We start from the raw sequence: 27,675 nt of genomic DNA, 5'->3' as shown, positions 1-27,675 counted from the left end.
AACATCTGTCACACTATTTGGATTATGCAGCACTGAATTATATCTAGTCCAAAATTAAATGAAATGTCTTCTGTTTCTAAGTTAACAAGAGAATTGTAGTTCAGTAATGCAGTGTGTTTTATTTCATCATCAGTCCTGCACTGCCCAGGAGCACCCCCAGCTCCAGCCCAGGCAGCAGCAAGTGCCAGGCTAGAGCAGGTGATGAGCAGTAACTGGATGTGCCTGCACCAGTGACACACAGCTAGAGGACTCCCTCAGTCTATTAATTCACTTGACAAAAGAAAGGGAGTCTCGCATACTGGATTTCAGTGCCTAGCAAATTGGGCTCTGGATTCCCTTTGATATTACATGTACTTATGGAAATAATTATGCAAATCCTTTTCGGCTATATCATCTTTAAATAGACATCAGATTACATAAAGAAGATTGTAATCTCCTCCAGCAGCCATTCTAGCTGAGAAGGCAATAAAACAGGACCAGGAATCATACTTGTTGAACACTTCAGTCAAATAAAATGATGTTGCCTCTTGGTGGGTCCAACTCTAGTGCCCAGCCTGGTAGGTATTGCCTACAGTTGTACATATCTCAAACCTCAGCCACAGCACACCGAGTGTCAAAAGGCAAGTTCTTTATAAACAATTCCTTGGGTTTTACCATGCATATTCATGCAATTTTGGATATGCAGACACCTGATCAGTGTTCATTAATAATGAGAAATTGTATAAATCACCTCATTTAAAACATTTGCTCTATGATCCACAAATGACTAATATTTGCTGAAGTTTACATAATACAAATGATGTGCATGTGTTGTGTAAATGAGAGATTAAAATATGAAACTAACAATATGCAAACATATGCATGGAAATGGTGAGAACCCGTTAGCTGAAACAGTGATTTCACACCTTTATTATTTTATTTTAGCTGTCTGCAATTGTATTTTTTCTTTGTTTTCCTACAGAGCATGCTCTCGGATCTGGCAAAGGCATCCATGTTTTTAAGCATTCCTAATTCTGCTTTAATTTTTCATATTTAACCCAGTTATTAACATTTTCAGTATGCTGCAATAGCAGTTTTCTTGAGTGAATTTGAAGCAAAGAAAGCTTAATGTTTAGGAAGCAATTTTCTAATAGCTTTGCATAATTTATGTATGTTTTGTAAACATCTTTGCAAGTATATGTACTGAACTCTCTTCCTTCAGTAAAAGGTACATTTTTGGCCATATCAGAAGTTTCATTTCAATGAGTTTTTTCACACTTAATTAGCTTAACTATATGGAGGGTATGTATATGTGGATGCTTGTGTGTTAAATTTTTTTTTTTTTTAAATTTAAAGTACCAACAATTAAAATATAATGGTAACTATTATAAGTAATAATTAAGTCAGGTTTTCGGAGAATACAGTTTTAAGAAAAATACTTATTTTCCAGTTTATCTATATATTAAAATTCTTTTTTATAGACTATGTAAATAATATAGAACTAAATATTTAGGAAGTCCTGTAAAAGAATTTCTGAAGGAAGCTTCCAGATTTATACCTGTTTTCTCTGTTGTTTCTTTTTTAAACAATAAATAACAGTACACAAACAGAAGGTATCTTCAACTAGAAGAAACTACTGGACTGTGTTAAAATTGTGGCTGTTCTCTTTTGTGTGCCAGTTCCCTGTTCCTGTTGGTTGATGCAATAACAATCAAGTAACTGGTATTGTGTTTTAGGGGAGCTATTTCTTATCCTTTTTTGAAGGTCAAACTCTCACATTTTCTGGTCCAAGTGTGACACAGAAACCACGATGGGAGAGAGAATAAATAAACTCTAGAGGAAACTTAAGTGGGAAATTATTTCATTGAGGTTTTTTGTTTCATTTTGGTTTGTATTTCATGAAGAATCTCAGTGTTACTTGCTGAAGTAGCATGTTTTAAAAATAAGATACCACTAATCTGAATGAGACAAAGCCAGATCAACATTCAGATGAGAGAGTGTTAATGGATATTATTGTACAAGTGAATATTTTGAGAGAGTGAATATTACTATGTGTAATCAATTTCTAGCTGCCTGCATAGATATGTGCTATGTGCTTAGAACCCAAATCTCTTACGATATGTTATGAGAAGGTTGTATGCTTAAAAAAATAAAATTAGAAAATGTCAGATGGAGCATGATCATAAGCAGGCACATACAGTTAAGGTTTATTTTTTTATCGAGAAAACTCTCTACAGCAGCTAATACTATATATTTCTTTTCATTTTAGAGATACAATGTAGAAATGTCCATCAGGCACCCAAAAAAGATGGAACTGCTTAGTAAGGTTGAAGCTCTGAAGAAAAGTGGTGTTTTACTACCAAACGATCTCCTTGAAAAAGTGGATTCAATTAATGAAAAATGGGAACTGCTTGGGGTATTTGCATTTTTATTACTGTTTGTGGGTTATGTGTACATTTTCGTGTGTTGAAGTACGCTGTCTGTCTGATTTCTAATTTGAAGCACAAATATCTCTCTCTTTCAATCCCCCACATACATTTCAAACAAGCTACTCATTCTATTATAATAACTCCATTGCCTTTTCCTCTTCTGTTGATTTTTTTTATTCCATGCTTGTCTCCTGTCTGACTTTAATAATTTTAGTTCTTTAATACATAAAAAATGTAAGTAAAATATGCCATGTATTATGGGTATGCACCAAGTCAACTATAATGCAGTATATCTGATATACACTGACTGTCATGCTTGAGTGAATGTTAATAGAATTTATTCTGAAGGTACATGTTAGAGACATCTACTGTTTAACTATTTACTATACCTTTAAGATGAAAAGTGGGGTTGTCACTGCATATTTCAGGTCACACTGATGGCTCAAAAACAAATATACAGATTCAGTACAAATCTGCATACCTGAAGTCAAGAATATAGCCAGGATATGTTTCATGCTGTTGTATTCATCTCACTTTTGACAAAAGCCAAAAAAGTTTCATGTAATTCATTTCACGCTATGATGGGCTGGGTCTCAGCCAAAGAGTGAGATACAAGAATCTGGCAAAAAAAGCAATATAGGGATTCTGTTACCCAGAGACTGGTGATGGCACTGTGCAGGAGACACTGTCGTCCTATTGTTGTAAAACAGCTGAGAGAGAGAGGTCAAACTATATATTTTTCCATCCACTTCTCTCCTTAATTGCCTTCACTTCAAATCAAGGGTAAGATAAATTTATATATTACTTTAAATGATTAATTGTAGATGTGTGATATTAGCAATACAGTTACATTGCATAATTTTGCATGTTATTATCCTAGTTTAAAAAATATTTCTAATATATTATGAGTAAGCTATACATGCAACCTGCCAACAGCATTTTAAATACTGAGTTGTGTCACTTTAGATTATGTGGTAATGAAATAGCCATTTCAGAGGGTGGGGCTTTTTTAGTTAAGCAGAGTTGCTTCTAATCACTTGATTCTCTAAATGTGCAAATTTTCAGAAAATGTTAAGATTTGCCTTTTGACTAGTGAGCTTATTACATTTAATTTTAATCTGCAGCATCACCATAAGCATTTTGAATTTGTTTGATCATTAAAAAATTTGGTGATTAAAAAAGGACTTACTAACCCAATCATTTACATCTGATCATGCCAACTTTTGGTTTTAAAATAATTTCAGATGTAAGCCTTACATTTATGAATTTCAGTGTATTAATCAGCTTAATTCAGTGACACTGATTAAAGCTGGTAGGATATAAAACTATGAAATAAGATCATAATTTTAAAAAATCTAGGAAAACTTTGCTTCTCAGTATATTAAAATAAAAATATACCTCCAGATTAGGGTTTGCGATTAATTTCAGCATTTACGGAAAAATAAAATACAACTATTACAGTTTTTCTTCTAAATGTAGTTTCATGAATAATAAGCAGAGTTTGATAGAGTTTTGTTTAATTTAATAAAAACCTCTGCAGAAACTAACAGCACTAGACATACTGTTTTAATTGGCATGATTACATTTTAATTGGCATGAAAAAAATTAAAGACAAGGATTTTAACTTCTAACAATGGCAAAATAGAGGGATATGGTTTTTAATATTACTTTCATCTAAGGTGAACACTGTGGAATGGAAATACATTAGAATGAAATGTCAGTGGTGCGTACAGTTTAATCTGTGAAATTTTGTCCCCTGTGCTGAATATTACTCTGTCTCAATTGCATATTAAACAACCCTATCAAGGCAGGCATTGGCATCTGCTGTGCTGACACAAATTGTGAATTAAATGAAATTGATGTCCTCTGTCGTATATTTATGAAGACGGACCATTCTCTGAAGTATTCTGTTTATGAAGAATTTATGATTGCAAACTGTTCCAGAACAAAAAAGTGGCAATAAATTCTTTTTTGTGACCCTACCCTCCAAGGGCATTGATTTCACCTCCTGCTGCTACTTTTGTTGCAGCATAAAAACAATAGCTAGTGCTGGATTCCACTGAGGGTCTTCAAATTATCAATATTTGCACCATGAAAATAGAAGGGTGTTGCCAAGAAAGTGTGTTTTTCAGTTATGATCTCCTAAAGATGTGATTTACAGAATGCCACATAGCAGATTAATATCTGTTGCTCCAATTTTATTTGTGTTTTAAAGCTTATTTTGGGAAGCTAATTTCATTGTTATAAATTATATTCCAGTAACTTTCTATACCATGCTCTTTCAACTGACAGACTTACTGGGTCACCTAAAACTGTATTTTCATGTTACAACAATTAACCACCGCTAATTATCAGTTTAAAATGTTATTAGATGTGAGTGTCAGTGTATATTCAATATTCTACAATCAGTAACACAGATCTAGTGTTTATTATAAGTGTCAGCCTGACAGCCTCTTATAGGTCAGATAAAATACTGCTTGGCATAGAAGAAGCAGGCAACAGCACCTCCCTCTTGTGATGTTAAAGGATTGCCATTCAAAATACTGAAAAGGAAGGTAACTTTCTATCCCTGGCCTCTTCAGAATACTCATTAAGCACCCAGTGTCCACTATCAAAATGTTATTCAGTGATTCTGTTATTAGAAATACTTTAAAAAGCTGTAGCAAATTAGTTTCATTAGCAGTAAGAGGAGAAGATTTATTCTGGTCCATTATCTTAAAGTAGATGCTTAAGACAGAGAACTGAAATTTAAATTTGGTTGCCTAAAAAAGTGTCCTTTTGTTCAGGAACAGTGAGGATTTTTTGGTGTCTGAATGAGTTCATCCACTTTTAAAAACAAACCAGCTGTTTTATGACCTAACTGCTCCTCTATATAGCCTCAGGGCTACATGTATGGAAATTACAACTTAACAGTTCATACCTCAAAAAAAATCTCAGTGTTTCTCCAAAAATTTAAGTGGTACCTTGGATAGGAGTCTGGTGAACTCAGTGATTGTCATATTTTCTGTTGCTGCCTAGAAACCAGTAACTCTTACGATCATACGTGTCTAAAGCCACAGACAAATTCTGCAGAGTAACTAGTTTGGAAAGTTATGAAGCATTTTGTCTCCTCTGTCCTTAATTACTCTTAGTAAACACTGATTTATAATCCCTCTAGCAAAGTCAGTGACCCAGAGAGAACAGCATAAGTGAGAAGCAAGGGTACAAAAATTGAAATGTATTGAAACAAGGAAACAAAGAATGAAATTGATTGATATTAGTCATAATTATTAAAAACCCCACATCTCTAGTAATTTAATAGATTCTTCTTGTTGTACATTAACCTATATATGTTTTGGTACATTATAATCTATGTTTTTGGTTTTGTGGTTTTTTTTATCTGATGCATTAGAAAACCCTAGGAGAGAAGATCCAAGACACAATGGTAGGGCACAGTGGGTTAGGTCCACGTGACCTGCTCTCGCCTGAAAGCGGCAGCCTGGTAAGGCAGCTGGAGGTCAGGATCAAAGAGCTGAAAGGGTGGCTGAGAGATACAGAGCTTTTCATCTTCAATTCCTGTCTGAGACAAGAAAATGAAGGAACAATGAATGCTGAGAAACAACTGCAATATTTTAAGGTAATAAAACACTGATCATAGCTTTCACAGAGAAACTCTTCTTTATGGTGGGAGAAAATATTTATCTTATACATATCATTATGCAATGCATGTATATATTTAATGATATATTTTCATCTTCATTTATATGTTCACTCATGTTTATTTTATGGAATCCTTACCATTATATATATATATATATATATATATATATTTTTTTTTTTTTTTTTCAAAGGAAGGCTTTAGAGGGCTAATTGCATCACATTGTAAAAGCAATAATATTCTTTCCTTCTACCTCAATGTAAAACATAGAGTCTTAGAGTGGTTTGGGTTGTAGGAGACCCTAAGGATGATCAATTTCCAAACCGTCTGAAATGGGGAGGGGCAAAAAAAAAGCAGCTGAATTTTGTCACAAAAAGCTTCACTCTGAATTTCACTCTCTGCATAGGGTAATTAAGGTCTTGTGTGATCATCAGTTTAATAACCTGTATCTCTGCAGCTATGAGTCAAGAACAGCCTATCTGAGGTAGCGATTACAGTGAGCTAAATTTAGCATACATGAGAAAACGTTCAAGGTTGTGGTGACTAGATATGTGGAAAAGACATATACACTATAAGATTTGCATTAATCTAGGCCACAACCTAAGCCTAAGTCTGAAGATTTATAGAAAAGAGGGAAAAGACTGTAGTCACAATGCTTTATTCAGATGGTAACCTCTTTCATCCGAAGGCCAGTGTTGAGCTTTCCAACAGATTTTGTGGAGGTTGAATGTTTTTTTTCCATTCCCCATAAGTAGTGGTAACATTCAGGAAAGAGGGCTAATTTAGCAAACACTTGGTAGAACTGTGCAATTTTCTTCTGTTCATAGTTTCTAAATAAACCCTCACCCAAGTGATCATTACAGGTCACTTTACTCTGCAAGTGATCTTTGACCAAAGAATAAGAAAGGACTCACAAGTCATTGTTGAGCTTTAGAGGTAAAGAGGTTTTTTTCTCTTCCACTGGTACACCAGGGTGTCTAGGGCAACAGCGCTCTCAAGGTGATGGACAATTTCTTAAATATGCACCTCAAGGAGTATGTTGCTAACACTTCTAAACGTAATTTTTTTTATTGTACAAGCATTCAAGGAAAAAACAGCCAAAATATTATTTTCTTCCCATTTAGTCATTTTTTAACTCTTCATTTTCCAACCATTGATGGAGGGTATGTCAATGTAGATAAAGTCAGTGGTTTTCAGGTTCCTGAACTTGTCCATTTGAAAGCAATTTTAAGTTTTCTTATGACACCAATACTATTTTTTAAATGATTTGCAGTCTTCTGCTAATGGGGGAAAAAAAAAATCATGATGATTCTCTTTGATCTATTAGCAAATGTCAAAGAAAGCAATTAGGAAGGACTGTTGATAGACCTGCAGAACTTCACAGCAATAGATGCAAATTTGCCATAGACAATGCTGGACATTTTCATTTCTGTAGATGATGGCATTTATTTAAGTGCAGAACTATGTATTTAAAAATCTAATTTCAGGCAAGCTTTTTTTTAATCTTTTTTTTATATTCATATATATATACACAGAAATACCACACCAATCTTAGATATTTTGTGCATAAATGTTTTTATACATATATGAAGTGATATCATGCCAAAAGCTCTAGAGATTTAAACATTATGGTATCACCCACCATGATGTAGCCGTAGTATTTCCTTACTCGGTTGATTATCTAATAATTACACAAATAATACATTAATTATTTTCAAAATGGTAGCCATTATAGTATAAAAATAATTACCTATCATATATGGTGAGAGCACATCATTTTGTCATATATATTGAACCATCTTTGTCTCATTAAATCTGAAATCCACTATAAGTAAGTTTTGCATTCTTCACTGATCTCCTGGGGAAGTGTATAAAAGAGAAAATGGATATAATTAACAATACTGCAATGTATAATACATATATTTGAGAAAGAACATTTAGAACATTTTCAAAAACATTAGCTACGCCACTAGTAGAAAACCTGCTGGGGCTTAGTTTGACTTACTTTCCACTTAACTTAAGAGTTTAACCTTATTACTGTTTTCACTGTGGTAAGTGAATCATTGTTTCTTAATGGAAATTTACTGTGATGTACCATCCCAATGCACACAGCCAGTGTACACAGGGAAACACTTTTAATAAAATAAACTCAACAATGCCGTTGATTTTCATTCTATAATGTTATGCTTTAAATTAGACTTATGCCTTAGGAAAAACAGTTATTCCATTTTTGAGGTGTTTTCCTTCCACTTTGCAATTGTAGGATGAATCGAATGTGTAATTCACATGCAGCTGGGACCCAAGATGAGAGCAATGTGGCAGGAGGAGTAGTTGTTAAATTCACTAGCAGGAAACTATTTAGACTTTTTTTTGTAGAAGAGTCTTTTTTGTAGAAAATCACACCATATAAATTTGAGTATTCTTTTTATTAAAGAATTCACTACTATATTATTTTCTTTTGGAATACTCCTGTGTAATAATAATACTCAGAATTTCTATAGAACTGTCCAGTCAAGGAGCTCTACATGCTGCGCAAACATTACTGAACTAAGACCTACTAAACATTTAAGGTAGGTATTACTATCATCCCCTTTTTAGAAATGAGGGAAATAAAATACATGGAGATTAAATCACTTTTCAAGATTTTCACAGAAAGTGAAGTGTAGCCTAAGCGGTGTAAAGGGGGAAGCCTAGGTGTCTGACTCCTGTTATTTCTTCTGTTGCAACACAAATGTAGACTAAGAAAATAAAAGTAAAAAAACAACCAAACTTCAAATTCTTGAGCTCATCATAGCTACAAACATATATTTATTTTATTTATTCATGCTTTTTATTCCTGTTTAAGTCCCTTGAGTTCATGTTTTCTAGCTTTCCACAGAAAACGATGAGGGCAAGAACCAGAATCTTACTTTTTTAATGAAACACAAGATTCTCAGGTAAACACATAATTCTAGCCCCTGAAGTACCAGATATAATGAGACTAATAATTGGCACAACTGATTTCCTAAACTAACAATGTACAGCTATTTTGTGGGTCAGGAGAGAATTGGAGCTGCAAAGAATGAGAAGCAATAATAAAAAGAGTTTGCATTCTTTCATGGAAGTTTTACTAAGTTTCATTTGAGTAAGTTCTAGCCAGAAATTTATGTGCCCCTTAGCTTGTCAGTAGAAGTGGTCTGCCACATTTCTTTTATGTGTCTGGGACTTCAAAAAGCATGCTTTTTCTCTGCAAAGTGCCCTCGAAAAGCAGCAAGGAAGCCTAAATAATTAGTCATATATTTCTGTCACTTGCAATAAAACTCAAGACTTTAAGTGTTTTATATAGAGAAATGATCAGCTTCAAAAAGTTGTTTTGGCTTTGGCTCACAGACCAGCTACTCGAGAATAAGCTTAGACTTGTGAGTAGCTCTCTGTCTCAAAATCACTTCTCAATCATGTACAACTGGGAAAGCCTCTAGTGTTTTCAGTAGCAAGATTTGGAAAGGAACCTGTTCTCTTTCTCCTCCAAATTTGGATGGGGGACAAGATTTTCCTCTTCAGGACAGGATTTTAGCAGAGATTGTCTGCTAAATTTTGTTTGGCAAAAATAATGTTGCATTTCATGTCATTTTCTGATCTGGTTTTATTTGAAGCAATAACCAACATGCTATATACAGTCATACCTGTCTATTAAATCTTTATTTGTGCCCTTAACAAAAATAGCCCAGTTTTCAGCAGTACTGAAAGTTTGTGGTTTTCATTGTCTTTAGTCAATATATCCATCAGACTACTTAACCATACAAAACATGTTGAAAATTTCTTCTCATTTGAAATTTCTAAAAGTCAACGGTTTATTGAATTCCACAGCTTGTATTATTTGTTGCTATTTTTGCTTGCTTTGTAAACAGTGTAAATTATGTGATGCTTGTAACTATTTCAAATTACTAGACCCACTCAGAACTGTTAGTTTTCATCTTCCACTACATTTATGATTTGAGCATACCAGATGATGTAGTGTCATTTAAAAAAAGAAGTATTTCTCAGCAACATTTCTTATTTCTACAATCCCTAAGGCAATTGAACTTTCTGATTAAATAATAGAGGTTGCATTGGTAATTAATGGTCAATATGTCTTATGATGATTCTTATATTTATTGAAAAGTTTATAGAAGAGTCAGCACTGCATGTCATACAAAAAAAAATCAGTTAAATGTACTTCAGTCAAATAAAACACAAGTGAGTTTGGGAGCATGTAAAATTACGGCCAGAATGAAGTAAAACTATTAATGCTGAATAAAGGTTTGGAGACTTAGAAATTAAAGAAAATGCTGGTTGTTCCTACGGGTGGCAGGAATTGCTTATTTCAATATGCATGTAACAAAACTATGCAAAACAGTCTCTCACAGAAAGTCCAAAAGAATTCAAGTTGGATTTAATCTTAAAACTTTTCAAAGATAAAGAAGTATTGACCCCATTTTTTTTTTAAATTAAATTTTAGCAAACAGAAAGGCATACAGTACTAAATTGTACAAACCCAGGTACGATTCCAAAGTTAAATGTAGCCTGATGCCTCTTACAAAGGTTTGAAGTGAATTCAGACTGAATTTCCATGACCCACCATCCCAAAGGAGCACTTCTGTGGACTACTGAAATGGGAAGCCACATCTTTGTAGTAAAGCAGCTTTACATACATTTCTTTTGGCCCTAATACAACACATGGTTATATCTCTAATTTGGTTTCATGTACTAAAATATCAATGCACAATACTCTGTATATATGCAAATACAGAAAAACACAGAACACTTAGATATTTAATGTACCTCAGATTTTGATTTTATATACTTATTACTCACTGAAAAAAAAACTTCTCTTTATGTTTCTATAAGCTCTCCCAGTTTAAGTTCTCCCTATTTAAACACTGATATGACATCAAATTCCCATTTAAGAATAAATACTCTGCTGAGATAGCAGCTGTTGTTCCATCATCTCATGTTGGCTATGAATCCTGAACGATAAATCCTCTGTTTTTTTACATTGTTACTTACTTTCTGATTAATCAAAATATCAAAATTAATCTTGAAGAATATCTAGTTGTCTAAACCATTTTTTCCTCACCAAGTGCTCCCTTTGCTGGGAGAAATAAAGAGACAGAAGGGCTCTGGACTAAGATTGGGGTGTGGGATGAAGGTTTCTCCAGTAGTAGGAAGAACTGAGCTCAGCAGAGCTCAGATACAGCAATATACTGATTGCTATGGACAGAGAATAACCTAGTGGCTACTTTTAGGCTACAAATTCATATTTTGCTTACTTTTTAGGTCTATTTTACGTACTGTCCCCTTATTCCTGATACACCAAGATGATTGCCCCACAAAACAGCATAGGTAGAGGCATGTTAAAACAGACTAGCTACAGGGCAGACATCTCCTCTGAGTTTCTTTTCTAATAATTGGAAGGGAGAAAAGTACTTTTGGGATGCAATTAATCCATTCTGGTTTAGGCATCCCAAACCAAAAAATCTAAAATGTAAGCTATAGAGTAAGAAGTACTGTACCTCAGAATACCTTCTTCTAAATTACTAGCTCAGGCTCACATTCTCCATTAGTTCAGATGAATCCCAGTTAAGAAAACATCAGGAGTATCATTAGGACAGAGGGATTTGGGGATGAGACAATTGCAATTCCAACTTAGAATGGTTTACTTATATCTGTGAGGTTCTTCTACAGTAATTGCAGGCTTATTTCTTTTCCAGAAAGGTTAAGCCCAAATTTCTCTTTCAGTCCTCTTGGATGTGCAATAGGGTGCTCATTTGAACCATTTGTTAACTGAAATTGGTGAGGAGGCAATTGAGCCATTGTCCTTGTCTTTCTTACTGTACTGAGATGATCAATTTTTAATTCTCTTGTCATGGGTAGCTTGAGAGACTTGAGGTCTCACTCAATTTGAGCAAAACAAAAGACAGTGGTTTACAGAGAAAGCTGTTCCAAACTGGCCATCGCAAAGTAAAATTTTCAACTTTGTAGTGACAAAGGGCCTACAGTTACCTTCCCAAGACTTTCATGTCTGTGATACCAACAGAATTTGAGCTATATTTCTCCCTCTCAGTCATGGCCTCTTGAAGAGTCATATGTATAGAAGTAGAAAATGGCTTCTTTGGAGAGTTCTTAGTTCTATCACTTACTATTTTCATATGATTGAAGATATAATTGATTTTTTTCTCTTTTGATCCATCCAAATGACTCTCGGAAAATGAGACTGCTTATTGTTCTGCTAATTGCCTTGAAGACCTATTTACTGCAAAACCAGAATTAGTCTCTTCTGTTACTATCAACCTGGAAAAGGAAAATGAGAAGAAAACAGAAGATGACAAAAGAAAATGAGAAATTAATATTTCCCCTAAAAATAAGCCAGGACAGACTTGCACTAATTTACAGAGAGGGTTGGTAATTTGGTTGCCCTCAAAACTTTACCTTTGTTACTGATAACATGTAGAAAAACAAGTACAGCATGGATTGGGAATATAAGACAGATAACAAAAAATTCACTGCACTGTCTCCATCAAGGTTCACTTTGTACTACTCCATGTGATTGGACAATTTATTTGATCGTATGTAACTGCCCCTTTGGAGTCAAAGCATTGCATTTTCAGGTACAAATCTATCCAATATTAGTAGATTATTGATTGAACAGTGTCTCTGGAGCCATTAAATCCTACTAATGAGGTTTTTCTTTAATTGGTGGATCATTGACCCAGCAGACTGTTACCTAATTTTGGTTTCATACTGGACAGTTTTCCCAAGTTTTGTCTTTGTATGTAAATTAGAAGTTCATAGTCCCAATAGGGAGTATTATTATGGACTGTATTAGTAACTTTACTTACACTGAAAATAATTTCATACTGCCAGGAAATCCATTGGTTTTAGTAGACTAGTTTACAGAGTAAAGTGTAATTTAGTATGAGTAAGAATATGAATGTAAAAGAACAGGTCTTCAATATACATTCCTTAGTATTTATTCCAGTCCTTATCAGGTAAATTATGTATCACAAGTATAAGATGTCAGTCAGGAATGGGATTTGTAGACTGGTACCGCATTTCTAGGGACAGGAGAGTGGCTTAGATTATGCTTGCTGCATAAAGTCAGTGTGGAAAAAATAGTATGTGGATTCCTGTCCTTGAAAGGATGACTCCTTTACTGTTCTCTTAAGCAAGAGCTGCCTTTCCTCTCCTCAGAGTAAAACTGAAGGCCTGGCCCCTAATCTAATGGATTTTCTGTGCATTTTGTCAATGGCTTTTGGTGCTATGTCATTCTTATGGAACCATCTTTCCCTTTAATACATTGATGCTTATTTTCATGTTTTGGTCACAATAAGAGGAACCTCACTATCTTCTGAGCATTAGTGAAGGAAGAAGTGAAGGCCTCTTTCATGGCCCCTTTGCTTTCATCCTGTCTAGTTTTCTCACCCCAAACCTACTGTCCAGGCAGTGGAAGAATGGCACTTGAAAGCACATACTCATAATATGAGTACCTCTGAGTCTCTAAGACCATCACAGACAAACAGTCACCATAGCTAGACGTTTGATTTTTGATAAACCTTAGCTTTTTGACTGCCATTCACAGTTCATCTTGACCAAATCACCTGCTTCTGTCCTTCCCTTTAATTCCAACATTCTTGTAGCCCTGGGACTAAACGGTATATGTCAGTCATGCCCGTCTAACTTGTACAAGAGGCAAGTTAGAATTCACTTAAAACTTAATGTATTTATAGAATCATAGAATCATAAATTTTAGAAAAGACCTCCATGACCATCGAGTCCAGCCTTCAAATGAGTACCACCATGTCAACTAAACCATGGCACTAGGTTCCTTGCAGGTAGTTTTATAGAGGGATACTCTGAGCCTCCTTTCCTTCAGGCTGAACAGTTCCAGCTCATTCAACCACTCCTCATATGATTTGCCTTCCAGACCTTTCACCAGCTCTGTTGCCCTTCTTTGGACATGCTCCAGCACCCCAATGTCTTTCTTGGAGTAAGGCAACCAGAACTGGACACAGGAGTTGTGATGCAGCCTCACCAGTGTCAAGAAGGACAACTACTTCCCTAGTCAATGTGATCACTTGTCTTAATCTTATTTACTAAGTTAGGTACTGAGGTAGAGCTACCCTACATCTGAGAGGGGTACCTCATCACAGTGAGGCCTGGCTCTGGTTGATTCTGCTGTAGGTAGCTTCTCTTGTTGGGAACTCTTAGTTTTGTCTGGAACTAAAACCAAAAACTGTGGGTCTGTCTGTATATTTATGCTTAAGGTAAGGCAAAAGAATGTATATCCATTCTAAGGATGTACTGCTGTTTGGAAATAAGATGAAGAATACAATTTCTGGAAAAGTCTGTTTGTTGTCCCTGTGTGTATACAGATAGACATGAAAACATCAAAATTTCTTTTCCCCAGTTTACCCTGTCACAACTCAACCTGTATGTTTTTGTATCCAGGAAAAATTTACTTCATTGACATAAGAAAAAAGCCAAAGGAAATATCTTTTTCCTTACTTATTTCATGTGTTTATTTTCACTTTCCTGTTCTGAAGTCTCCAAAAGAATAGCCCAATCTATTTTATGTTCACTGCTTTCCCATATAAAAGGTAATACCTATACACTGCAGGACATGTTTTTCTGTAATTCACAACAGGGTAAACTCTCACTATTTTTTTGAAATATACTGGGCCCATTGCACAAGGACTGCAGAAATACATGTCTATCTCCTCTAGTTCCCTATGAGGGAACGAGATTAAGAAAGTACAATATTAACATCTGAACCTCAGCTTGAGAGTTACAGGTATTGATGTACATCCATGCAAGGACGCTTTTCCTTTAAAGCCCAATATAGATTCAAGATAGAATACAAAGTTTTAACAGTTTTAACTGTTCACTAAAAATTCCTGAAATCCATACCTAAGGCTTTTAGGTAATTGAAGGGGTTTCTTGGCATCTAATGTGTGATCTATGTGGAGGAACATCTGGATTTCTTTTAAGATGTAATTCTAAGTGAATTTCAAAGACTGGAAGTCAAGTTGAACCTAAATGATGCCTTACATGATTTTTTAAAAAAGTTTCCACCTATACCTGAACTTGTTTACTCTCTTGAATTTCTACACATTTCATTTGAAATTCTACTCAGTGAGGTGATCTAACAAAAATTTCAAATGTATTATGTCCAGTATAGGCAAACATATTTTTGATCAGTGTGGTTCAGGATTCACTACAAAAGCAAAACTCAGCATTGATGTTTATCCTACCTGTCTGATGCTTAGCCTACTTTTATCTTAGCATTTTTCGAGGGCAAAAGAAACCCTGGAAAATTGTGGCACTTCCTGTAATATTTCTCATTTGAATCTTTTTCACTGGAAAGATAATTTCTCAAATTAAATGAGAAAAGGACATGCACCAAAGGCATTTATAAACACTATGCTAGACTAGAAAAATGGATCCTCCTGCCATCCCCCTCTAGCCCCTCTATCTGAGTGACTTGGCTTATTCCCTGTTACCAAGTTAACCCCAACTTCAAAGCAGGCTGTATATAGCGCTAAAATACTTCAGTTTGAAAATTAATCTAATTCCCTGTATGAAACACAAGAAAAATAAGTCTTGGAAAAGATATGTTGTATTTCAGTAGAGAAAATTTATTTTCATCCCATACTATTTTACTTTTATTTTTAAAAGTTATCTTCCTGTAATTGCACACTAGTTTAGAGTTAAGATAGGAGCATCTTAACAATAATGGGCACTTTTTAAAAAGATTATTGCCAAAAGTGCATCCTTTATTCCAGGGAGACACTGTAATAGATACCAGCGCTTTCGTAATGATACAAGCAATCTGTAAGCTATTATAGTTTCTTTTATAGTAACTTAATCTTCATATTGTTTTATACGTCTGGAATTTTAATAGTGTTTTTAATTTATGAGGAGGAGTATATTGCATATTACTAGTTACATGGGAGTATGAGCTCAAAAACAGACCATTGAATGGTATTCTCACAAACAAATATTTTGAAGTACTTAGGCATAAGGAATAGAACAAAGAAGTTAAAGAATGCCATACAGATATAATAGTATCTTTTATGGAATGGGTCCAGAATCACCTAATCTGAATTGTGACTGTTTTTAATGCATATATTTTACTTCTAGAGAAAAAAAGGGAATGCCATTTAAAAGTAAATATTTTACTTAATATGAATATATTTACCTAGTTAATGAATTTAAGTATTAAATAATAAAATAACATTTAAATAATCAATTATGTTAATATACTACTACTACTGAATTAAATTATTTATTGTAAATAAATAGAGATATCCATGTAACTTTTTAAAGATAATGAAAAGAATTCATTAAATACTTGCTTATATGTAGAATGCAAACCCTTATGTACATTCTTAAAGCTAGTACAACAATGAAGTCTTTTTTCCTAATAGTTCATTGTCATTTTTAATATGTCTAGAAAGAGACACAATTCTCTTGCAAGAGAAATATCGTAACACTTTGCTAAGCAGTGAGTTACAGAGATATGATCAGTGTAGCAATTTAGTGGTTGTAATACCATTAAAAGTAGGGGCTTTTAAATGAAGAGAACCAGTTCCCTATTTTGAAAGAAGTGATATTCTACTTCAAACTGTCATTCTGTATTTCTGACTTGCAATTAGATGATATTTCTAAAATGTCATTCCCAGATTCTGTTGTGACTGTCATCATAATAAAATGTGACAGGAAAGATATTATATCAATAGTTTTTCCATAATTAGCATTAAATTTCTCTCAAGGGTTAAGTACAAAGGTTTTTCACTGAATGGTCTGCAAGTTTTGTGCCTTTAAAATCTTTTAATATAGCCAAGACTGGTGACAACCAGGAGACAGATCTATGAACAAACGTGTTTGGAGAGAATAGTTTTGTGGTGTGTGATATATATTACACAAATGAGCTTATTAGGGCTCTCATCTATTTTATTATTGGTGCCCAATTTAATAGAGGCATTTAAAAAACAATATTTCTGCCTGCCTCCTTGAAATGAAGAAGATACATTGATATAATTGAAAGCAAATGATTGCATGTTGTGCCATTTAATCATGTCATTTTTCAATTGCTGTTTTTTGCACTTCACTGCATACTTATAGAACATTTAGCTTCAATATAGATTAAGCCACACAGTATGCAACTGAGTAGATTTCCCATATTAGGTGACAAATTTTTCTAACCTTGAAATCGGCAAAAGAGCACAGGTTTGGCAGTATTTTTCTAAACAATGACAAGCAATCTTTCATTTTCTATCTTTGTCATTTAGCTTTCTTATTTTAAGGAATTACTACCATTAATATTTCTTTGAGAAATTGTTGATTTTCATTCAGAACAAAAAATTTTTCTTTTCATCATCTTTCCTGTAAGATTGCATTACCCTGAGAAGTTCCAACAGGCATTGCCATTTCACAGACAACACCAAAAACTACATTTTACCCAATCTTTACAAGCATTTAATCTTTTCTTTTTCTTGATTTCCTGGTTTCCTGTTTCTTGTTTCTTTTTATCGATGTATTATTTCTGTTAGTTGTGATACTTAAAAGTTTTACATTATCATTTTTAAAAACTGAAATGCTACCCTAGCCAAAAATCAGGCATAAAAAGGCAAAGAAATTCTAAGAGGTGTAGTTTGATTGGTGTACACAGAAGTGTGACTTCCATTCTCAGATCCTGCCTTAATTTCTGCATGTGATTGTTGTACTAAAGAACAGCACATCCATCTTCCATCAGAGAACAACTGTGCAATCAGAACTGTATCATTCCCCCCCTCACATACCCACATCTTGCAACAAGGAGAAAGAGTAAGCTTTAACAGCCCAAGGTTAGACAGACACTTCTCTTAGATCTGGTCATTTACCTGCAGCTGAGCTTCTTTTTTTTTCCTAAAAAGAGCCTGTATTGCCCATGCATAAACAGAAGCTCAGAAACAGCACTTATCTCAGTATAACTTGGCATTTCTTCTAGACCTGAAAGCACAAAGAAAATCCGTCTGTTTAAGTTACTGTTTGTCATTGTCCAACTATTTTAAGAACTCTGGCCATCTCTACATGAACATTTAGTCCACTTGTAGAGTGAAAACAAGAAACTTCACATCCCATAAAAATGAATTCTCCAAACAATATATAATAAATGAGGCCATGAAAACATCTCAGTAATCTCTGTTGTGAATGTGTTGATTATGTGGCAACTCAACTAATTTTACAATGACTTTTAAACTACTTTTAAACACAATTAGTCCCACTGAATTAACCAAAATCTTAAACAGTTAATAATAAACACCTGATCAAGATTCTTGATGTAACATGTTTCAGTGGCCAACTCATCTTACATATTATGAGAGAAAGACTTCCCATACAGGTCTTTCAGTCATGCAGAGCAGGTGGTGCAGCACAGCTCAAGTGCTGACATGCTGCAGGAAGGCTAAGGGATGGAGACTGATTGGGGCTTGAGGAGCTATAACATTCCTCAACTTTCCGCCTTTCTATGGCTTTCATATGCTCTGGCACTGCCTAAAGCTGCAGACATGTTTCTGGTCATACGCCATTCACTTAGGAGTCATGCAGCTAAGCCAAGCACCTTCTGTTCAGATCATGGCCACTTCCATCCCCATAGATAGTGCCATTAGCCCTTGGCTTGGAAGGAGTGTTTGATGTCATTTGACTCAGCAGGGGCTTTTCCAGATGATTTAAGTCATGGTATTAACAAGCTGTGAAAGTAGTTTCAGCTAGCCCTTTTTAGCTATGCGGGTGATAACTTCAAAGCACTGAAAATAGGAGTAGGCAAGGGAAGTAGAACTTTTCAAGATTCTAGCAGCACGGACAGGAATCCTCAGTATGCGAAGCCATGACCATAAAAACATTCTAATGACTAACGCCTCAATGCTATCAGCATATCTGTTGTGAAGCAAATGACTCAGACACAAAGTCAAGTTCACACACAGCATCTGCAGTTACTGTGTATACTCTTAGCCTGCAGCAAAAAAGTCAGATAAATTTATTTAAGTCTCACTGCAAATGTCTTAAGTGAATATGTTTCTCCCACATTTGCAAAGATTTGGACTGTTTACATTTACCATGACTCAATGGACACATGATAGTATGAGGGGACAAAACTGAAAATGTTGATCTCTTAATCTACACTTCAGCAAATCTTCTGCACACAGAAGTCTATGTGAGCCTAAGTGATGCACCTCAGCATACAGTTAGATCACATCCTGATTTTCTGAACCCTCAAGTGCCCAGTAGCTTACTATAGCAGCTGTAAACCATAAGGCCCAAGGCTCAATAGATATACTGATAATATTTCCTTTTAAAAATTAATTTACTTTTATCAAACATGAATTATAGTTTCTACATTCACAGTGTAGAATGTACCTTCCAAATAATTAAAGTAACTGTCATCCTGGAAACATACTTTGCATGTGCAATTACTGTATTACGGGTTTTTATACAAGAATGCCATTTTAACAGTAGCAAAATCTGGATGGATATACAGCACCACAGTGTATATATCATGTCATGGGATATAGGCAATTATTGTGTCCCTTTAGGACACTGAATGCAAGACCCTAATACTGCTTAAATTCATTATTGCTAGTGCTATTATATAGGGCTTAAAGATGTCTTTACATGATTTAAGTTCTCTGGGTTTTAATGTATTGTTTCTATAGCCAACTATTTCAATACACTGTTAGATACAAGCACTTCATTCTTCTCCTGTTTAATATTAACCATAATATCATGTAATAAAATTGAAACAAAAGTGCCATAGGCCTAATTGTACTGTCACAGCCATGTAAATCAGAAATAGCTTCAGTAAAGCTACTGTTATTATGGTGGTGTAAAATTGATATAAATTAGAAATGACTTGGATGCTGTAGCTCTGCTTTCAGATAACACAATGTAAAGGCCTCACTTAAAGTCCCCTATAATGGCTTATGAATGCAATTGTCCTTACCTCATCATATTAAAAGGCATTGTATCAAAAAAGACCAATATTTATAAGGGATGACTTAATCAAATAGATCAAGGTAAATTAATGTTATGGGGCCAGATTCTGAGCTATATTGACTTCTATGAAGTTAATGCAGACCTACATAAATTTGGCAGTGATCGGTATATAATTCACCATCACTTCCATAAAACCTGTATTGTCTAGCTGTTATAAAATATAAAATAAGAACCCTGACAGTAGATAGACTTTTTGGTCCGGTTTGGTTGGCTGGTATTTTTCCTGATCTGACATTAAGCTAATGAACAGCATCAGAAAGGAAATGTGCCAGACGTGGTGGTTACAGCAAGAACTATGAAGGAAACTATTAATGAACTCTAGGAAAATAAATAAGGGCAAGTTCTGAAAATGTAAGTGAAAATGCAGCTCTGGTATAAATAGAATAATAAAATTCCTGGTCATATTTTGCCATAAATAGTGGTTTGGGAATTTGTCATTCACCTTATTTAAAATTCAGAAATATTAAAGGTACAGGGTTCTCTCATTATAGAAGTAATAGAATTCTAGCTATTATAGAGTTAGGGTAATTTAAATAGTTATAGAATGCATTATATCAATAAGTGGAACATCTGTATGAAATGTCCACCTGCTACTTTATTACTCAGTGTACTTTACAATCAAATGTACTTAATCATTTTAAGATGCCTTCTAATGAAGGCTTATTGGGAATAACATTTTGAACACAAATATTTTTAGGCATTAAAACTTCTGCTTGAAATGAGATTGTATTGCCTTGTTTACCCTTGTTGATTAATAAGCAATCTGTTAGGATGGCCCAGTCATTCTAGTGAAAGTAGATTGGTAATTCAGCTATGTTTGTGAGTTTAGTCATAATTTCTCTTTAAGGCTTTAAAGGAAATCTCTGTCTTTTGCACACTATCCCTATGCAAAGAAAAGATACATGTTTTTAGATGTATATACCAAACTTTTGGTTCACGTTTGCAGCTTAATATTATTGATCAAGAACAAGCAGCAAAATACTCCTTTGAATGATGACATTTATAATTAAAAATTTTAATTTTTAAAGAAACACAAAAATCTGAAACTGGAATTCACTTTCTATAGAATGTTTTTGTTTTGTTAATAAAATTAAGAAAGATGATCCTATTTTTTTCATCAGTTAACTCTTCTGAACACTTGAGAGAGGTTTTTTTGCTTCTTATAATTAACTGGAAGTTTAGAGGCAAACACCATGTCTTCAAAAAAGATGATGGTTCAGATTTTCTCATGGGGTCATGCACTTTCATCTGTAGTGTCCCACAGAGGGAAACAGATGTTAGCAGATTACAATTCAAATTATCTTGAAAGCTCCCATGTGTAGAGCACCATCCTGTTAAATTCAGGAGTAGCCCAGCCCTATAATAATTATTGAATACTTGAGCCATGTAATGTTATAAAAGTAAAGAATCTCAGAACCTGGGATGAAGCAGTCATCCTCACAGGCATTTCTGCCTTCTGTATCCCAGCTTCATAGATATTATTACTAAATTTGTTACGAGTTAAAAAATTCCTGGTTTGATGTTCAGTGACAGAAGAATATAATCATGCATAAAACCATGTTTGAAAGCATCCCATGCCATTAACTGCTCCTGAGTAGTAGACCTTGCTCTACTTCCAGCATGTCAGATGCATTATTTATTCTGCAGCTCAACAAGATTCTCAGTACAGTTTCTTAGGGTTTTGGTGGAGAACCTGGAGAACAAATCCTGGCTCCCATCAAGTTTCAATATTAGGGCTTAGCAATTTTCTCCCATTGTCCAGTTTACATCAGACTGCATTCTCCATAGCACTGGAATCAGTGTATGAAATAAATGCAGTGAATTACTCCTTTCCAGGAATGATACAATTGTCACCATTTTCCTACATTTACTTGAATATGGAACTACCCTGAAAATATTTTATGATAATAAAAAACATCTGTAAACAATTTTATACTGAATTTTCTCCTTCTGTAATGTTTCTCCTGTGACAGGGTGCATATGACCCTTAATTTCTATTGGTTTTTTTCTAAAAATATACATGTTCTCATTGCATGACTACAATTTTTCCCACTTATTTTTCTGTAGGATTTCTGAAGCTGATTACTGTCAGGGTAACTCATTTCAGATGTGTCCCAGTTGACTGAAAAGGAAAGGAAGAATAAACGAGTCTACACCATAAAACTTTCAGCATTATTGAGACAGTTAGCTATGTATGGCATTTGTTTGAAGAAGACTGAAAGTACTCTTAGTCTGTCTGTGCTATTAAGGTTAAGACTGTATTTATCTGAAAATAAAACACTAAGCTTTGACACAAGTATGGGAATTTATGGAAGACCTGAAAAAAATATTGCAAAATAGAGATTGGGCACCACTAAATATCAGAGAATAATTAATGTTTCAATTTGCAAAGTATTTCATGCTGACATCTGCTCTTTGTCTATCCTTCAGTCTCTATGCTCTGAGATCAAGCAGAGGCGCCGGGGGGTAGCCTCTGTGCTGCGATTATGCCAGCACCTCCTGGATGATCAGGAGACCTGCAACCTAAATGCAGATCACCAGTCCATGCAGCTGATAATCGTAAACCTTGAGAGAAGGTGGGAAGCCATTGTCATGCAAGCTGTCCACTGGCAAACCAGGCTACAGAAGCGATCAGAAAAAGACTCGGTGAGTGATGCTTGCTTTAAAAAGGTCTTGTGGGATTTCATTCTTTGCAAGCAACACTTTTTCAGCGCAAGAAAAATATATCAATCTCTGAGTGTTTTCTTCTGACTGTCATTTCTAGTCTTTACTGCCTACAAGTGAATCTTCAGTTTTTCACACAGCATTATATGGACAAGATTGTTTAATAATATAAACTCACCTATACATATTGTATTTGCTGGCTATTTAATCTCATCATATCTGATCCCACCCAGTAAAAAAAAAATCTTACCCTGGTGCTAAGTTGCTCAGTACCTAACAGAACTGGGCCCAGAGACATATTTCACTGATTGTAAATATATTTTAGAAAAAGAATTTCCTATTTAACTAAGACTGATTTTAATTAGCATCCCAGCAGTAGATGTGTATTTCCAGTAGAATGCCATGGGTATGTGATGAATATACAATCCTCTGTTATTTGAATATAAGTAAAATGTAGTAATTTGCTTTTATCTCAGGGAAATGATTCCTAAGAGGCAAAAATACCACTCTGCTTAAACCATCCATTAAGTGGCATGAATTAGATCAGTTTTCTACAGCATAAAACTATATTACAAAGCAGGGGGAATAAAATAATCCCTGCTGTAACACCACTGACTGTAACGGATGAATTGGCTCAGCATGTTTTGTGCAACTATCACACTGCTGAAGTCTGTATTCTGCAGCAACATTGACAGCAATGATAATCCTATGTAGCTCATATACTGAAGAGTCTTGATGAGCTATGGGAACAAGTGATACAATTTTTTTGGTTTATATCAAGCAAAGCAAAGAAAAAAAATCTTGACACATCCTTCTTAGCAATTATCTAACAGTGAAATACTACTTTTGACTTCTTTTTTTTTTAAAGTTCCTTTACAAAAATAACAGAAGCTGTTATTCTCTGGTTCAGTCGGGGTCCTACAGTATGAAGATACTTAAGGCATTGTTTAGAAATGCTAGCAGTTCCTGAGTGAAAATGCTATTAGGCTAAACAGCCCAAGACATGGTGAGTTAGTGAGAAGGATGCTGGGGACAAGTGAGCTGGTGAAGGTAATAATAATGTTTCTTGCCTGACTCTTTCAAAATTTGTAACATAGGAGTGCTCCTCTGCCGGTTTGATTTATTGGATCTTTTGCTTTAGGTATTGGCATAGAAATGGGACTTGAGGAAGGAAGAGGTTTGAACAGACTCTTAGGACAAGTCAAAAGGGGCTCTGTATGAAGCAGCATGGAAAGAACTCATCCCTAAGCAGATGTAGTGTCAGTGTTGGTTTTATAAGCATGGGATTAGTCAACTGGCAACATAAAAAGTGAAGATAATTCAGATTGTGCAAAAATGTTACAGAAATTCCCTTGGAATTAAAGAAAAAACTCAGAATTGGTGAGGACCCAGAAAGAAACTTTATGGAAATTGTGGGTAGGAGTTTTAAACAATGTATTACGTTTAATTGAGAGGAAAGTCAAGAAATAAAAGATAAATGCCATCTCAGCAGCTGCAGAGAGTTTTGATGGTAATGAGTCTGGGAGAACAAGAAATGAGAACAGAAGTAAAAGAATTCATCAATAAAATAGGCTGGGCAAGTGAATGGGTTAGAAGATAAATATGAGACTGAGGAATAGAAAAGATTGATAAAGAAAAAAATACAGTAGCAGAGATTTTTAATTCTCTTGAGAAATGCTGCTTATGTTTTTGTATTTTAGGAATATTTTTAGTCATATTACTAAGGTGTTGCAGCAATAGCTGTAATAAAATTGTTAGTGTTACGCAAAATGTTTAATAATCTGACCAGCAGTAGGAAAAACATTTGAACTTAGGAGCTTCAGAAAGAAGTACGTGCAATATTTAGGTAACAACCAAATCAAAAACCAGCTCTCAGAACCCTGATTTTTTTTTTTGTTAGAGGCTGAGTATTGTTGGGTCTGTAACAGCCCAAGAGGGAGTGAACTGCATTCCAATTGTGTTATCTTAAAGGTAAAGTACCACAAATCAGCAGTTTATTTGTTTTTGTTTGTTTTGTTTTTTTAGTAATTATGTATCTCCTATTTGACTTGAAACAGGAAGAAATTGCATTTGTGAGATATGTTAGAGAGTGCTGACAGAGGTCCAAGTTACTGCAGTGAACGCATATTATCCTCTTTTGCGTGTGGGCAGTTGCTGTATGAAAGCAGTTGCTCTAAAACTGTTATGAGCTAATTAGAGCTTGGTGCTGCTCTTGCAGCTGGACCAAAGTCTTGTGTTTCTGTTTGGGACTGCAATTGATCAGGAGTTGAGGGTTGGTGAGGATATGAGTACAGAATCTCACTTGATATCTGGAGGCTTGGAACTTCACAAGGTACCCGCTGCTTTGTTCCCACTTTGCCTGAGGTAGGCTGGAGTTATTTGCTGGCTGAGCTGACTTTCACTGGCTGAGGGGTGTATCATTCTTTCTGCTGAGAAATAGCAGCCGTTTAGAGATAATATGATGCTCTTCTAATTTTCACTGTGGGCTGTTTTGTTTTGGAATCTCTCATCTTAGGCTGCTTTATAATAATGCTTCTTTTAAGTATGTCAGCATCTACAAGTTTCTCTTGTTGATAAAACTATCCATATTCTCATCATTTAAATATGCTCCAGCCACTGCAGGATTCATATTTCTTTGACTTTCCTTGCCTGAGTTGGCATGTTCTAAGCTTCCTTTTCACTCAGTTCCTGTGCAGTCATTTCTTGGGTAGGTACCAGAACCATTTCTTCTGCTACCGTATCTCTCTGTACTTGATGGTGTGCCAGGCTTGGCACACAAACTGTATCCCTTGGTAACAAGTCTGTCTTTGTGGTTGCCCACAAAATACTGTAATTTATGAAAACAAATGAGATGTTTTTATAGCCTGATGGCATCTGACTCATTCATGGCATCTGACTTGCTGACAGTAAATAAGGTACCCCAGATGATTGTATAGCCTCAGTGCAAGAGTAATTTCATCTACTGTTTTCTAATTGTGCTCTGGGACCTTCCTTTGTCTCTTTCTGCCCATTTTTACACTCAATCACCTATCTGAGCCACTTAAAACTTTACAAAAATATGCTGGAATTAACCACAGAAAACTTTTATGTTTCTTTTGAATTGTCTTCATTTACGGTCTTCATCAGTTTTTAATTTTGCTCACTTTTTGCAATAGTGGGCACCATAAGTTTACAAATGACAATTTATTAACATGTACTTCATGCACCTACAGTCAGGTAAAAGCTGTCCTTCTCATAAACAAAAAGTTTTATCTAGAATGTGAAATTATTAATAAGAATTGCTCCAGAAAGATGAAATATTATTAGATTCAGAAGGTTAATCTAGCTATACAGAATGAGGTATTCATAAAATGAGAAAACCTCAGAAAAGTGGAAGCAGTCCTTATTTGTTTTAGCAAAGGAGGTTTTTATCTCCCCCATCTGTTTGTTTTGGGATTTTTTGTTTGGTTTGGGGTTATTTGTTTGTGTGGTTTTCTTTGTGTTTGGTTTTTGGTTTTTTTTTCCCTAGAAAATTCTTTTCATCCAGATTTATCATTCCATATTTTGCTGATATAATTTTATTTCAGAATTACACAGATGCCTTATAGCTTGAATAACAAGACCCTGCTAGCAATCACCTTAAAGGAAAAAGGAGACTGCCTGGCAATTGCAATAGCAATAGCAACAGCAACAGCAACAATCTTCATTTAACTAAACTCAAAATTGCCATCTAAAATTCCTGCTCAACAGCTGGAGAAGCTTTAACTCACTATACACTTTCATTTAGAAGGTACAGTCTACTTGAGAGACTGAAAAGTTAGAAAATGGTTTTGGGCCTGACTCAGTCATTGTTGTACCCATAAATTAAGTCAAAGTGCAAATATGTAAGTTGTTTTCTGCTTTTCTTTTTTTTTTTTTTTTTTAAATTTTTTGCTCAGCCAGTGGTATACCCCAATGCAAATTATGTGTTTAACCTCAATAGATTATTCCAGCTTCTAAAGAGGATTCCAATTCGTGTATGTCTTGCCCAGATCAGGTATGTCTCTGTATAGAAGGGTACAATGAGGTGGACCATGGAAATTCACTTTCTTTGGACAGGGAGAGAGAGAAAAAACTGTGGTTTCTGATGGATTTTACTATAGCTGCAATTCAATATTCCTGCCTTTTTGGTGCAGGGAGAAGCTGCTTTTTCTCCAGAATGCTCATTCATTGAATGAGAAGCATACCTGTTTTATGGAGCAGACAGTTTCTTTTCTTATTCAACAGAGAGGGCTAATTATTGATGGGATGGTATTACTCATGCATTTAAAATGGAGATTTTGAGCTAAGGAGATTCAGATTAAGGTGCCCTAATTCTCATACCATCCTGAAAATGTCTGAAACATTAATTTCTCTGATCACCAAGTTCACTACTATACCTCATAAAAAAAAAAAAAAAAAAAAAAAAAAAAAAAAAAAAAAAAATCTCTTCTTCTGAGTCATCTTCTGTGTACATTACATTGAAAGTCCAGCAGAACCCTCCTCTCTATTGGCTTGAAAGTATGCTGTACATCCAGCCACATAATTGAAAATAATAAGGCACAATAAATGGGATGGCCTTGGGGTATAACACCCAAGGGATTCAATTGGTGTCGCTTTGTATCAATGTCCATGCATCATGGTAATTGAGGTAACATAACCAATTACTGCATTTTAATTAGAGTTGTAAGGACTTGGGAAAATCTGCAATGGTGAGACAGCTCACTTGAAAAAAAGAAAAAGAAAAAAAAGAAAGGCACTTCTTTCCATGAGCTTGTTTCTTAGGGGGTAAAGAATCTGCTTAAATGGCTGTTGAGCATTTTTACCCTATAACCTCCTGGTTTTCTTTTTTATAATGCATTTGGAAAAACAAATTGTTAAAGTATACTATATTGCTTCTGATTTGGTATCTTTAGT

At 34.8% G+C, this 27,675-nt stretch overlaps 1 protein-coding gene across 1 annotated transcript in view; it reads left to right on the top strand.

Moving 5' to 3' along the window:
• The window catches only part of AKAP6 (A-kinase anchoring protein 6), a 288,990-nt gene that overhangs the window by 239,824 nt on the left and 21,491 nt on the right, over positions 1-27,675 (top strand). Inside the window, exons 11-13 of the mRNA XM_040066094.2 lie at positions 2,249-2,395; positions 5,800-6,024; positions 22,528-22,743. Of these exons, the coding sequence (XP_039922028.1) occupies positions 2,249-2,395; positions 5,800-6,024; positions 22,528-22,743 (588 nt within the window). The remainder of the gene's footprint in view (positions 1-2,248; positions 2,396-5,799; positions 6,025-22,527; positions 22,744-27,675) is intronic.

This window comes from Hirundo rustica, chromosome 6 (genome assembly GCF_015227805.2).
Source record: "Hirundo rustica isolate bHirRus1 chromosome 6, bHirRus1.pri.v3, whole genome shotgun sequence".
In the NCBI taxonomy this organism is placed as follows: Eukaryota; Metazoa; Chordata; class Aves; order Passeriformes; family Hirundinidae; genus Hirundo; species Hirundo rustica.
This window is presented reverse-complemented; position numbering and strand designations above follow the sequence as displayed.